Genomic DNA, 13,969 nt, shown 5'->3' with positions numbered 1-13,969 from the left:
GTGGAAATGTTCCAACCTTTTCTATTTTTTTGGAAGAGTTTGAAAAACAATTGATTTTAATTCTTTTAATCTTTCATAGAATTTGGTAGTGAAGCTATTTGGTCCTGAACTTTTGTTGGCAGGTTTCTGATTATGGATTCAATCTCCTTACAAGTAACTGGCCTATTCAGATTTTCTACTTCTTCATGATTCAGTATTGGAAAGCTGGCTGTATATTCGTAGAAACTTATCCATTTCTTGTAGGTTGTCCAATTTGTATTTCAGAAGGATTAGTTGTAACAGCTCCTCTTTCATTTGAGTTTATTCATTTGAGCCCTCCTTTTTTCTTAGTCAAGATAAAGGTTTGTCATTTTTGTTTATCTTTTCAAATAAGCAGCTCTTAGTTTCACTGATCTTTTTTTTTTTTTTTTTGTCTTTTGTCTTTTGTCTTTTTATTGTTGTTGTTGTTGTTGCTATCTCTTGGGCCGCTCCCGCGGCATATGGAGGTTCCCAGGCTAGGGGTTGAATCGGAGCTGTAGCCGCCGGCCTACGCCAGAACCACAGCAACTCGGGATCCGAGCCGCGTCTGCAACCTACACCACAGCTCACGGCAACGCCGGATCATTAACCCACTGAGCAAGGGCAGGGACCGAACCCGCCACCTCATGGTTCCTAGTCAGATTCGTTAACCACTGCGCCACGACGGGAACTCCTCACTTATCTTTTTAATCCCTATTTCTGATCTGTTACTATCCTCCTTCTAAACTTGGGACTTTGCGCTTCCTTTTCTAGTTACTTGAGGTATAAAATTGTGTGAGATTACTCTCATTTCTTCCCTCTGTGAACTGATGTTGCTATATCCCATGAATTTTGGTATGTTGTATTTCCATTTTTACTTGTCTCCAGGTAATTTTAAAAAATTTCTCCTTTGATTTTTTTTCATTGACCCATTGGTTACTCAGTTGCATATTGCCTAATCCATACATATTTCTGTATTTTCCAGTATTCTTCTCGTAACTGATTTCTAGTTTCATACAACTTGTGGTCCAAAAAGAAATGCAATCTTCTTAAATTTATTATGACTTCTTTTTTAACCTAGCCTATAATCTATCTTGGAAAATGTTCTATATGCACTTGAGAAGAATGTGTATTCCCGCTGTGCAGTGGGTTAATGATCTGGCTTATCTCTATGGCACTACCAGTTTGATCCCCAGCCTGGAGGTTATCGCAGACAAGACTCAGATTCGACCCCTGGCCCAGCAACTTCCATATGCCATGGGTGCAGTCAAAAAGGGAAAAAAAAAATTTAACTGACCACTTTACTAAATTATCCTATATCAAACAGGTTTTCAGTCGATTCTCTTGAGTTTTCCAGAAACATATCAGCTATAATTAATAATGATTTTGGTTCCTTATAATATTTATCTCTGTTTATGTTATTCTCTTGTCTAACTGTACTAATACATCCAGAAAAACCTTATATACCAATAAGAATAATGGGTGTTTTTGCCATTCCTGACTTGGAACTCTTTAGGTGTTTTATTATTAACACTAATGTGCTGATCTTTTCAGGTGAAGGACATATTCATATATTTACTCAGTATTTTAATCAGTAATAGATAACAAATTTGATCTAATCGATCAAAATCTCCATAGGCTTATTAACAGATTTTTTGATTTGGAAACATCCTTGCACTGCTGGAAGGAACTTCATTTGGCCATGACATATTCATTTAATGATCTGCAAGATTCTATTAGAAATTTTTATAATGATAGGACACTTACCTGATACTTCAATACATCTACATTATAATAAGAAGCAGCTGGATTTTGCTCTGATAGCTTCTTGAGGTAGACAGTAACAGCCTGCATGTTCATCCAAAAATCTTTTGTGCTAGAATCACACTGTGATGGATCACTGTATATATAAGAAATATTTTCATTATTTTCTTTGACTTATTTTTATCCTCTGCCTCTGTGTAGTAATTTGGTGACCTGCGAAAGACTAGTAGAAATGAACCAAACGATGGGATGAGGGAAAACTAAAGTTAGGGGATAAAGAATGGAATATAGCAGAAAGTTGCCTAAAAGAAGAGAAGATGTACAGTAAAGAAAGACTTAACAATAACTACTACCACCACCAGCACAAACAAAACAAAGATGGCAGAAGCTTGTTTAATCATAATAAATAATGTTGGTATATTGTCTTCAAATTAAATTATTTTTGCTTCAAAGACGAGGGAAAAAGTTTCTTAAAAAGAAATTCCACCTTCAACACAAAAGTACACAAACCTGAACACTAGTTGTGCATTTGGAAGAATCTGCTCTAGTCTGCTGATGTTTTTCACCCTGAAGCAGAGCACAGCTGGAGATGGATTGCTAGTGAAGACTTTAATAACTCCACTTGGAAATGATATTGTCATGTCACCAGTGATCTTTACAATACACCTGAAAGTGAGGATTTTAAAAAAATGTAAACGGTTTAAGGCATTTTAATCTCCATTTAAAGCATATTTCATTTTAAAAGGGCTTCATTCAAAGTCATCATTTCAAACCCTTCAAATCATCTTCCACATTCCCTTTTCATTTTCTGAAAATTTTAGATCCTGGTCCATTATCAGGTCTGTCTCAACACCACTACTCCCATCATAAATTTTTAGTGATTTCAATATCCAGAGATAATCCTTCCAATTCTTTGGTCACCTAGTTCTTCAGATCCTGTCTTCCAGCCTACCTCTACCCCCCACCCCCACTGCAGCCCCACCATCATCTCAATGCGGTTCCCCATTCATCCTATCATCTCTATTTCCTCAACTCATTCCTGTCCATCTCCTTCTTCACCAAAAACCTCCATAACCCACTGTTCCTACCACCTTTTTCACTAATCTTCACTCTTCCTTCATACCTCATTTCCTCCCATCTTGGGACTTCATGGATCATCATCACACACACACTCCTTGGCATAAACCCAGCTCCTCAGCTACATGACTGAGCATGACTAGAGAAAAATATATAACCATATAGCCAGAAGTCTCAATACTAAGAGTCCCCTTAGGATTACCTGGAAATTCTACCACATTCCCAAGCTCTTTTCATACCTTCTCCTTTCTCCTCTAATTCTAACCTGCAAAATTCCCAACCCTCACCTGCCACCAACAGCAGTCAATGACTTTCCTTCAAATTTTACAGAGGAAATAAAGTCAGAAAAGAACTTCCTCCTACTTTTACTACTAAAACCCAAATCTCCCTGACTCTGAATGCACCTATACTTTCTGCCTTTGCTCCTGTTTCAACATAATCAGTCTATATACCTAAGATCAATCCTATCACTTCTGCACTGAAGCACATCTCCTCTTACATACTGAAGGACTTCACTCATGCAACTGTCCCCTTTCCTGCACATTCAACATTTTCCATAAATACTGCATCTTTCCCATTAGCATATAGGTATGCTGATATGTATAACATCTTTAAAATAACACAAAAACTGATATCAATAAAACCTTCTTCTGACTCTACCATCTCTTGCTACCACCTTTCTCTGCTTCTACTTCGAGCAAAATATCCTAAAAGAACTGCCCAACATCTGCTCTTTCTAAATACAGTTGTCTGTATTTGCATCATCTTCTGCTCCTGAGCTCCCTCCAAGCAGACTTTCATCTTCACCAGTTTACTAAAACAGCTCTTGCAAAGGTCACTAATGACCTCCATATTGCCAATGATTAATTTTTCTTGACCTGACAATAGCATCAGATATAGCTTCACACCTTCCTTCATGAAAGGGTTATATTCACTTAATTTCTGGGATACTGCTCTACTGATCCTTTCCTCACCTCTCTCGTTGCTTGCTATCCCAAACTCCGTTGCTGGATCAGTCTCATCTTCCAGATTTTAAACAGAGGTGTGGCCAGGATTTAGTTCTCATCTCTATACCTAGCCCCCAGGCCAGGATTTAGATCTCTATACCTAGCCCCCATGGCCAGGATTTAGATCTCTTCTCTATACCTAGCCCCCAGATTTATGTAACATACACAAATTAATGACTACTAAATATTTTATCTATCTCTGAACTCAAGAATTAGGTATTTACCTGTCATCAACTCAATATCTCCACTAAGTTGTACTTCAAATTTAACAATCTACCCCCTCAACAAATGTTGACAACTCTGTTTTCAAAATATATTCAGACTCTCATTACTCCTCACCATCTCCTCTGCTAATACCTATACAAATATACAAGTCACCATCATCTCTCACCTGGACTTCAGTGGCTAACCCTTTCTCTCTGCATCTGTTCTGCCTCCTTCCAGCTTATTTTCCATATAGCAGGCAGAGTACTACTTCAAAAACATTAAGTAACTATTAATGGATAAGCAATGAGGTCCTGCTGTATGGCATAGGCAACTATATCCAATCACTTGTGACAGAACATGATAGAATGTAAGAAAAAAGAAGGTATTTATATGTATATGTGTGTGTAACTGGGTCACTTAGCTGTACAGTAGAAATTGACAGAACACTGTAAATCAACTATTAAAAAAAAAAAAACCACATAGGTAACCTCTACTCTCAAACCTCTACTGGCTTCCTACCTCATCCAAAATAAATTCCAAACTCCTTATCATGGTCTACAATGTCCAGCCTGTTCTGCTCCCTCTGTGGACTTAATGCTCTTCACTCAGCTATCTGTAGGGCTTGTTCTTCCCTCAACATCTGTCAAGTGTCTGCATAAATCGACCTCAAGAAGGTTTTCTCTCATCAGTCAAAGATAGTAGCCCTCTCTTGTAACTGTCTATCCCATTACCCTGGTTTATTTTTCTTCATAGTATATATCAATACCCCTGCTTTTCATGAGTAACACTACTCACTCAAGATGCATTCATCAAATGTTTGAAGGCTTAGCTATGTGTAAGACTCTGTTGTAAGTGCTGAGGATACTTTAGTGAACTATCTTGAGAGAAAACTAATAAACTCTCTCTCATGACAATGCAAGCTTGTAATATTCTTACACATAGTATGCCATTCAAATATTTGATGAATTAATAATATTATACATGAAAAATAAGGGTGGTCATTCACCCAAAAATCATTTTCTTAAAAGAAATCAATCCTTCAAGAGTCTCCTATATATTAAATAAGCATTTTGGTTTTTTGCAAACATCACACATTCACCAAAGATATACATTAGACCAAGATTCAGAGTTCTACCCCATCTAGGTCAGTTGCTATAATCCTGTTGTACAGATATGTCAAACAACAGATGTGTCATATTGGCCATAAACCCTGGACAAAAATAGAAATAAACTGAGAAAAAAGCTATCACTACTGATAATTAAGTCATTTCTTAAATTTGAAAGACAATCTCTAAATTTGGTAGCAAAAAGCAGGTAAATAAGTAAAAGAAAACTCTAACCTAAAGAGAATTAAAATAAAACTCTTAAAATTTACCATCAAAGGCCCTCCACCTGCAACACACACACACACACACACACACACACACATTTATATCTTTTAAAAACTAACTTGGTGGGATCTGCCCCTTTAAAGTAGGCATTGACAGATTCTGTAAGGGCGACTGCCACAGGTAAGGTGTCCTGATTTCCAAGGCTGACAGGACTGGGACCTCGTGACACACCTAGAGTAATTAAACACAGTTCATTTGTTAAATCCTATAGGAAAATTACTAAATACTAAAACAGGTAGATTCAAAATGTTAGCTTGTCACAAATGACTCTATCATTGGTTTCAAAGATGCCCCAAGTATACATCTGGAGGTTAAAAAATAGAGCATAAAATAAGTTGGACCCCCCCCAACCCCCAAAAAATCAGGAAAACATGTCACAGTGACTTTAATTTTAAATGGAATGACACAGAAGAGCTGGGTTAAGGAATGTCAGAAGGAAAAAGCCCTTCACTTAAAGAGCTAAAATTACTAAAATATGTCTTCAAAACCATTCAGATTAAATTCTTTCAGGTTCTAATCATCACATACTTAAGTTCATTAAACTGGATTTATTTAAATTTTTTCTATCCATTGGGTATTTCTAACTAAGCAGTGAATCATAATTACTCATTATTACTGTATTTGTTTTAACTCTTCTTTGTCTAATGATTGTATTTTATTCCCATAATACCTTTCCTTGATAAATATGACTAGTATCATCATTTTGGGATAATGTTCCTGACATAAACTTCACTCAGTTACATGCCTTTAGAGTTAAATCATGTAAAGATCAGTGTTTTAAAAGCATAATAAAATGTAAACAAATTTAATCTATGCTTGTGTTGAGGTGTGTTTTTTAAAAAATCTAAACAAAGTATGTAGTTTTACTTCATAGCAGAAAAATCCCTTAAAACAGTGCATTGCCTTTCTTTTTCTTTACAAATGTACTTTTCTCATTTAAGCCTTACTATTGTTACTGACTGTTTCACTTAATATATGATGCAATTCTGTAAAAATAAGTCAAAAGGTAGTTATGATTATTCATTCTTATTTAAAGAAAAAAAGAATAACCTAGGTCAACATATATCTATGATTTGAATGTCTATTTTAAAACATAAATGCTATACAATGTTCACAGCCATCAGATATTTTTATTTCAGATGTGACTGCCTATTCAGATGTGAATTACCTTTGAGTTATCAGGAATATTAATTCTAACAAAATTAATATTAATTCTGACAAAAAATCAGCAGTACTGGCCTTCTCTGCCTCATAACTAAGCCTGGGCCTGGCATCCTACAAATAGTGAGAAAGAGCTTTTGTTAGCTCCAGAGGCCAGGAAGATTTTGTCAAGATTCTGAAGAATTCTGATTTAGAAGATTCTTTATAGTTTAAAAAAAAGCTCAGTGATTAAAAATACATGGAAACAGGAACTGCTGTTTCTAGGCCACTGGGAAAAGTAAACCCTCCCAAACAAGAACTTAAAATTCCATATGAAAATACACCCAATATTAAAAAAAAATATTCACAAAATCACAATAGCTACTATTTACTAACCACTAATACATGCCAGACACTCTGCCAAAGAAGCATGAAAGAAATGGTGCCGTTTTGAACCACAAGTAGTTTTGCAAAGCAGGAACATACTTTGTGGGTGAAAGGCTGGAACAATGAAGGAACATGAAAACGTGTCTGGAGAAGTGTTTATGACCCAAATCAGGGCATGGAGGACCTTTAATTTTATCCTTTTGGCACTAAAAGCCACTGAAAATATTTAAAGAAACATGAATGTTTTTCATTTGGTAAGATCACTGAACACAGAGTGGATACTGACTGAAGAGAAAAACGACTTGACAGGGATTCAAGTTTGGAGCAGGTAAGAGATAATTAAATGAAACATAGGGGCTTGGCCAAAAAGTAGTAGTTTCTAGGCTACATGATTATAATTATGTAAAAAATACATATTTGTGCACTGGGAAAATTTCACTGTAAATCTAAGTTGGTTCAACTTTTAAAAAAATACATTGTTCGAAACTAGAAGGTCACTAGAAATTCAGGAAAGCATATTTTAAGAGAAAGATGAAGACTATAACCTTTTATTAGAGAAAATTATGTCCTCAAATATGAAATTAACCTTTTCCCTTAAATATCCTACACAAGTGAATATCTTGTGTACACACAGTAATGGGTAACATTAATGTCAGCTACTGCTTTGACATTAAAAATCAAAAGAAAACTATATGATCATTCTTTTTTAATTGTTTGGGCATATAAAACAAAAATTCTTGAAATAGTTTCCCTGTAAACTCTTAAGTCCATTATTGACATATTGGCAAGAAGAAAAAAGTACTGGAGAGTTAAGGAAAAAAATTCAAAATCCACTTAACATTTTAGCATATACTCTTTTCTATTTCCATTTTTGTGGTTTTTTTTTTTGCATACTTCAAAAAATGTTTGACATGGAAAATAAGTACTTAAAATCCCTTAAAAAGTCTACATTTGTACTATATTATTCAGAATAATTCATTTTTTAAGAAGTAAATTCCTTGGATAGTCTCTTTTCTTTTTAAAGATAGTATGTATTCCTGTTCTCTATAAGGATAATATGCATTCTAACATTTTGGTTAAATATGTTGCAATTTTAAACACTGTGTTTTGAAAAAATGCAGAAAGATAAAGCTGAAATAAAGGGTACCTCCCTTTAATAACAATTTTTTTGTGGAATTTCTTTTTTCAGCTCAGGAGTAAAAAACAGGGGCTCACTCCCAACTCTTTCCTACATCTGTGATTCTAACTTAAGCTCAATGTGTGTACAGGTTTTTGTACGACAGCCCTTGTGCTGGTTGTTTTTATATTACAGGTTTTTTTTAAACTGACATATTCTTTCTGCTTCTGACAGCTTCAGATATAGGTTTATCGATATTTCTTAATGTTTAGGAAAGAAGAGCAGAGAGATGAAAGATACAGCAAAACTTATGTTTTTATAATTTATCCATTGATAGCAATGAATCCTGTATAGAAACTGGACATAATTAGTACAAAACTGAGTTAAAACCTTAGAGTTATTCTTGATTTCTGAGACACCATACATTGCTGGAAAAGGAAAAATTAAAGTATTTTAGATACACTTTAGGATCATTAGTCAACACATACACTTGCTTTTGATACAATACCTTGTGATGTCTCACAGTGCTTTTCAATTTCAGAGAGTGTCCCAATCAAATTATCATCTTCTATCATATTTAAATAAAACAAAATATTGCAGGAAAAGAAAATACTTTCAAGAAACAAGAACAATCAAAAACTCAAATCTAAACAAGGAGCTGAATAAACATCACAATTTAAAAGAGAACTTTAAAAGCAGATTTAAAGAAACTTGGTTCTACAAAATCCGCATTACATCCTGCCTACCTGTATCAGCATTGTTACCTACTTACGGTTCTCCTAGTACCAACACTGGCTCAAACTAAAAACAAATATGTACCAACTTAACAAAATTAAAGTTTCCATCACAAAGCCTTCCAAATAATCCAGAGATAAGGGGAAAGGATTAAAGCAATTTTGGTTACCCAGACCACCTGGCAGGACATCTACGTTTTTTATAACCAAAATACAGATTCTGGAAAACAAAAGTTAGTAAAACCATATATAAAAACAAAATATAAGAATAAGGTGCTTGTTACAGCAAGCAAAAAGACTTACTGGATATATTGTTTACATAAAGTTAAAAGGTGGGAAAAATAGTTCACAAAGGTATATAAAATAAGACAGTACCATCATGCTGAGACATTTAGAAATCATTTATCTCATTTTATAAAAGCCTATACCACTCATGCCATCTTTACAATGGCTACACACAGAAGACGCATTTCTCTTGTGTGCGTTTTGACAAATCAAATTGGGTATGATTAAATCAGCTTGATTAGGGCTGGGATTCTCAAATTTAACATGTATCAGAATTGTCTGGAAGTCCTGTTCAGACTGCTAGCTAGCCCCACTCCAGTTTCTGATATAAAAGGTCTGAATTTCTAGTAAGTTCCCAAGGTGATGCAGACAGATGCATGTCCAAGGACAACACTGTGAGCACGACTGATTTATGCTCAGTTAGTGCAAACCAGTGATTTTCATTATCAAAGATGAATTCATAACTACTAAGCAGCAGCAAATGGGGCCAGTTACAATTCTGATGAGGAGTTGCTGCTCCTGAAACAAATGCTTTGAGTGGTTTTGTGCCTTGTATATTATATTAACAGCGGGTGAGGAAGATAGTAAGAATTTGTGGGAAGAACTGAATTAAAGTGATGACAGAAAAGCTCTTGAGCAAAATCTAGGTAAAATAAAATAGTGCATTTGTTCAATGAGGGTTAGGTTTATGAAGCTATGCCTTAATAGCTACTTTTAAATCTTTATGATTTAAATTCTTGTAGAAAAAAATAATTCATTGCAGTCACAGACACCCTTTCTTTCACTGAATTAGTTTTTAAAATCGATCTTCTTAGGATTGCAAGTTTCTATTCACAATAGAAGGTACTGCATCATATTCATATTGGTCAGTAGTTTATAAATTTGATGCATTCTTAACAGTGCCAATCATGGTTACAATTCTCTACTTAGATAATATAAAACAGGAAAAGGAAAATGTGGCTAGATTCATAATGCTAGGTGTGTCTCCAGAAAACCAAAATGTCTAGAGTTTAATTCTTCACTAGGCTCAGCCTGTTCATATTTTGGATGCTAACTTTTGCATTTGATACAAAACTGATGATAATCACTTACCTACTGTTGGAGTATTGGCAGCACTTAATGAAGCAGAAGATGAGATAGAGGAAGAACTTTCTGCCCGGGCTAATGGAGCAGCAGGAGGTGGGCTGGTATTGGAAGTTACAGGTGGGCTGAATGGCCTGGGCTTAAAAACAAAATGTCATTTACCAAAATGCTAAAACAATTCCCCTGTTATCAGAAAAGATTTGGGGGTATCAGGTAAGATTAATTTTAACATATTAAACCAAATTTATTGCGTTTTTTACAACTCACAATCAGAGATGCCATAGTCAAATCATTTTCAAGAATGTATTAAAAGCTGAAAAGGCTATCATAAAATAATGTCAAGAAAATACTTAGATTAATATAGAACATTTTCTGTATTTCAAAAAGTACGCCTAAGATAGCATCTCAGAAGTCTTTAAACAGTATGAAGGCTTTTCATACATAGTGCCAAACTGCTTCCCTTTTGGATTACTCACTTTACCCTACTGCCTATACATTATTTCTCTGTAATCTTGCCAGCAATGAACAGATGAGGCTTAGAAGAAAAAAAATTTTTTTAAGTTTTAGCTAATTTGACAGGTAAAAATAAAATTGGCATTTCCCTTTTATGAGCTGTATATTAGCTCTGCCTGATTTAGCATGGGGAGATCTTAGCACTACCTGAGCTTTCACTAACCTTTTCTTCATTTAATGAAAATATTTTCTTCCTAAATATTGCTTACCCTTTACTTTCGGTATTTACAAATCTGTCAACATTTTCCTTATAATTCATAGTAATGCTTCCTCATTGAGAATATTTACCCCATCTAGAGGTTTGAGAAAAATCTTAATACTATTGTCTTCCTACATTTCTGGTTAAAAATAAAAAGAAATATGAAAAATATGATTCCAATTCATTTATCTTTTACTTTGCTGAACAATTCCAAACTGTTCCAGTAATACACCAGCAATACTTCCTGAGGTGTTTCACTTTTTAAAAATATGGAATATTAACTTTGATTAAAAATAATCTTTTACTGGAGTTCCCATTGTGGCTCAGCAGTAACAAACCCGACTGGTATCCATGAGGATGTGGGTTTGATCCCTGGCCTCGCTCAGTGGGTTAAGGATCTGGCATTGCCATGAGCTGTGGTGTAGGTTGCAGATGCAGCTCGGATCTGGTGTTGCTGTGGCTGTGGTGTAGGCCGGCAGCTGCAGCTCTGATTCGACCTCTAGCCTGGGAACTTCAAACGCTGCGGGTATGGCCCTAAAAAGGAAAAATAAATAAACTTTTCCTGCTTATAAAGGTGTTAAGTAAATTCAATATATCATGCCTCCTATGTGTCAGGCCATAGGTACTAGATACAAAGCCGTGAACAAGACAGTTTCTGTCCCCACTTATTTGAGGAACATGAAAAATGGAAGGCAAAAAACTAATCAACAAAGTCTTATAAGCATTCATGCACTAAAATTATTCAACTCTATATTGCATGAATATAAATTTATATATATACACTTTTATAAAAATTAGACAGCCCAGGAGTTCCCATCGTAGCTCAGTGGTTAACGAATCAGACTAGGAACCATGAGGTTGCAGGTTTGATCCCTGGCCTTGCTCAGTGGGTCGAGGATCCAGTGTTGCTGTGAGCTGTGGTGTAGGTTGCAGATGTGGCCCGGATCCTGCATTGCTGTGGCTCTGGTGTAGGCCGGTGGCTACAGCTCCGATTAGACCCCTTGCCTGGAATCTCCATATGCCATGGGACCGGCCCAAGACAATAGCAAAAAGACCAAAAAAAAAAAAAAATTAGACAGCCCAAAATGTTTTACACTTTATGCCTTTAGTTATTTTAAAGTATTAGTTCCAGACAATGGGCTTTTTTTATGGCTCATTTTTATGGACAGTAGGTTGAAAAAAATACAGCAAGGTATAAAAATGCAGCTTTGGATGTATACAGATGGAGATGGTGAAGGACCTGAGGTAAAACAAATATTAAATTCACCAGCTGATCTGACTTACAAGTCTGTAAAAAGTCTTGAGATGAACTACTGTGGGGGATATTTCTCCTGTGGCAACAGGGCCTCATGGCCAATATCATGTGGCTGTAGTTGACAATTCACAACAAGAAGGTGCATTTTATTATTTTATTTAGGAAAAAAACACACTTCTTAAGTGATTTTCTCTTATTTTATAATAGCACTGTCCAATACAGTAGCCACTAGCACTTGATATGTGGCTAATTCAAAATCTGAGAAGAGCTGCAAGTGTAAAATATACAGTGGACTTTGAAAATTTGCTATACACACCCCCCAAAAGAATGCAAACTCTCAATTTTTATATTGATTACATGTTAAAATAAATTTTAATACACTTAGTAAAATATATTAATTTCACTGTTTTTTTTAAAGTAGGACTAGAAAATTTTAAAGTATATGTTACTTGCATTATATTTCTACCAGACAGCACTGCTTAAAGACAGTACTTTTCAAATAATTGCATGCATCAGAATCACTTGGCAGGCTTGTTAAAATACAAATGCTAGGCCATTCCCTGGAACTTCTGATTTGTTTGGGGTGAGACAGAGACACTGCATTTATTTCTACCAAGTTCTCAGGTGATGCTAATGCTGCTAGTCTGGGGACCACACTTGGAAAACCATCACTCTAGAACAATGAGTGCTTCTCCTTAGAAGTGTGGGGAGGATGTGGTTTTAGACCCTTTGAGCATCTCGTGAAAGGTATGAGCCCCCCTCTCCAGAAAAAAGCACATACAAGCATGCAAGGAAAATGGTACTCCAGTGTATAGCTGGAGAGAAATCAGCATGACCCTTTTGGTGGGCAATACAGTAATAATCAATGCACATCTTAAAAATATGCATACCATTTAGTTCATGAATTTTACTTTTAAAGTTTTCACTAAGGAAACAATGTCTGCATAGAAGTAAAAAAATGTATTCATTAAGGCATTGTTATAATGAAATCTTAGAAATAAACTGTAATAATCAAAATTTCTAAAAACTTTTGGAAAATGTAATGCTGACAATGGTAAAAGAGACAGAGCATTTACACTCTGCAGCCATGTCAAACGATGTTCCCTGAAGTCCTCAGAGGGTGGTTTCTAGAAGGTTCTCAAGGCTGGGGCAGGAGGTAAAGGGTGATGTGAAAAATTTCAACAATAAAGTCCCACTTTTTAATAGACTTACGACTTAAGATTACTTGATAAAGGATTCTACCACTTGAAAGAAATTTGAAAATTATGGAATGATTCATTATACAGAAAGACATTCCCAAATATTTTCAAGTGAAGAATAGAAAATATGTAAGGTATGACCTTTTATTTAAAAATACACACAAACTATTCATGGCAACTAACGTTTTTGAGCAATTACTTGTACTTGACAAAGTTCTACGTTTTTACATAACTTAAAGTCTCAAAATAACTTATTATATTTATTTTACCCATACATTTGCTATGTGAAGCTGCTGGTGTGTGGCAAATTCAAGTTTTGCTTTTTGGAACTTTCTCGAAGTTTTTTTCCCCTCCGATATTTTTAATCCATGGATGCGGAACCCATAGATACAGAGACTCAACTGTGGGTCAACTGTATATACAATGTGATCTCTGCACTAGAAGAAACTCAAGCAAATGTATGGGTATAAAGAAGAGAATGATTAAACCCACTGTGGGGTGGGGAGGAGGAGTAATGATCAAAGAAGACTTTAGCTACATGGTGAGCAGTTTTTTACATAGAAAATTGAGAGGGATTTCAGACAGAAGGAGCACAATAAGAAACATGGATGCAT

The 13,969-nt window shown here is 35.3% G+C and overlaps 1 protein-coding gene across 3 annotated transcripts in view; it reads right to left on the bottom strand.

Moving 5' to 3' along the window:
- Window positions 1–13,969, bottom strand: part of FCHO2 (FCH domain only 2) — a 147,128-nt gene that overhangs the window by 13,613 nt on the left and 119,546 nt on the right. For 2 of the 3 annotated variants that reach the window (XM_021084437.1, XM_013994888.2), the window contains 5 exons: window positions 10,199–10,328; window positions 8,596–8,655; window positions 5,503–5,614; window positions 2,272–2,427; window positions 1,765–1,897 (listed from right to left, as the gene is read on the bottom strand). In XM_021084437.1, coding sequence (XP_020940096.1) covers window positions 1,765–1,897; window positions 2,272–2,427; window positions 5,503–5,614; window positions 8,596–8,655; window positions 10,199–10,328 — 591 coding nt within the window. The remainder of the gene's footprint in view (window positions 1–1,764; window positions 1,898–2,271; window positions 2,428–5,502; window positions 5,615–8,595; window positions 8,656–10,198; window positions 10,329–13,969) is intronic. The other variant, XM_021084438.1, reaches the window with a different exon arrangement.

Source organism: Sus scrofa, chromosome 2 (assembly GCF_000003025.6).
Source record: "Sus scrofa isolate TJ Tabasco breed Duroc chromosome 2, Sscrofa11.1, whole genome shotgun sequence".
Classification (NCBI taxonomy): Eukaryota; Metazoa; Chordata; class Mammalia; order Artiodactyla; family Suidae; genus Sus; species Sus scrofa.
Note: the sequence above shows the minus strand (reverse complement) of the source record. Positions and strands in the feature narration are given on the sequence as shown.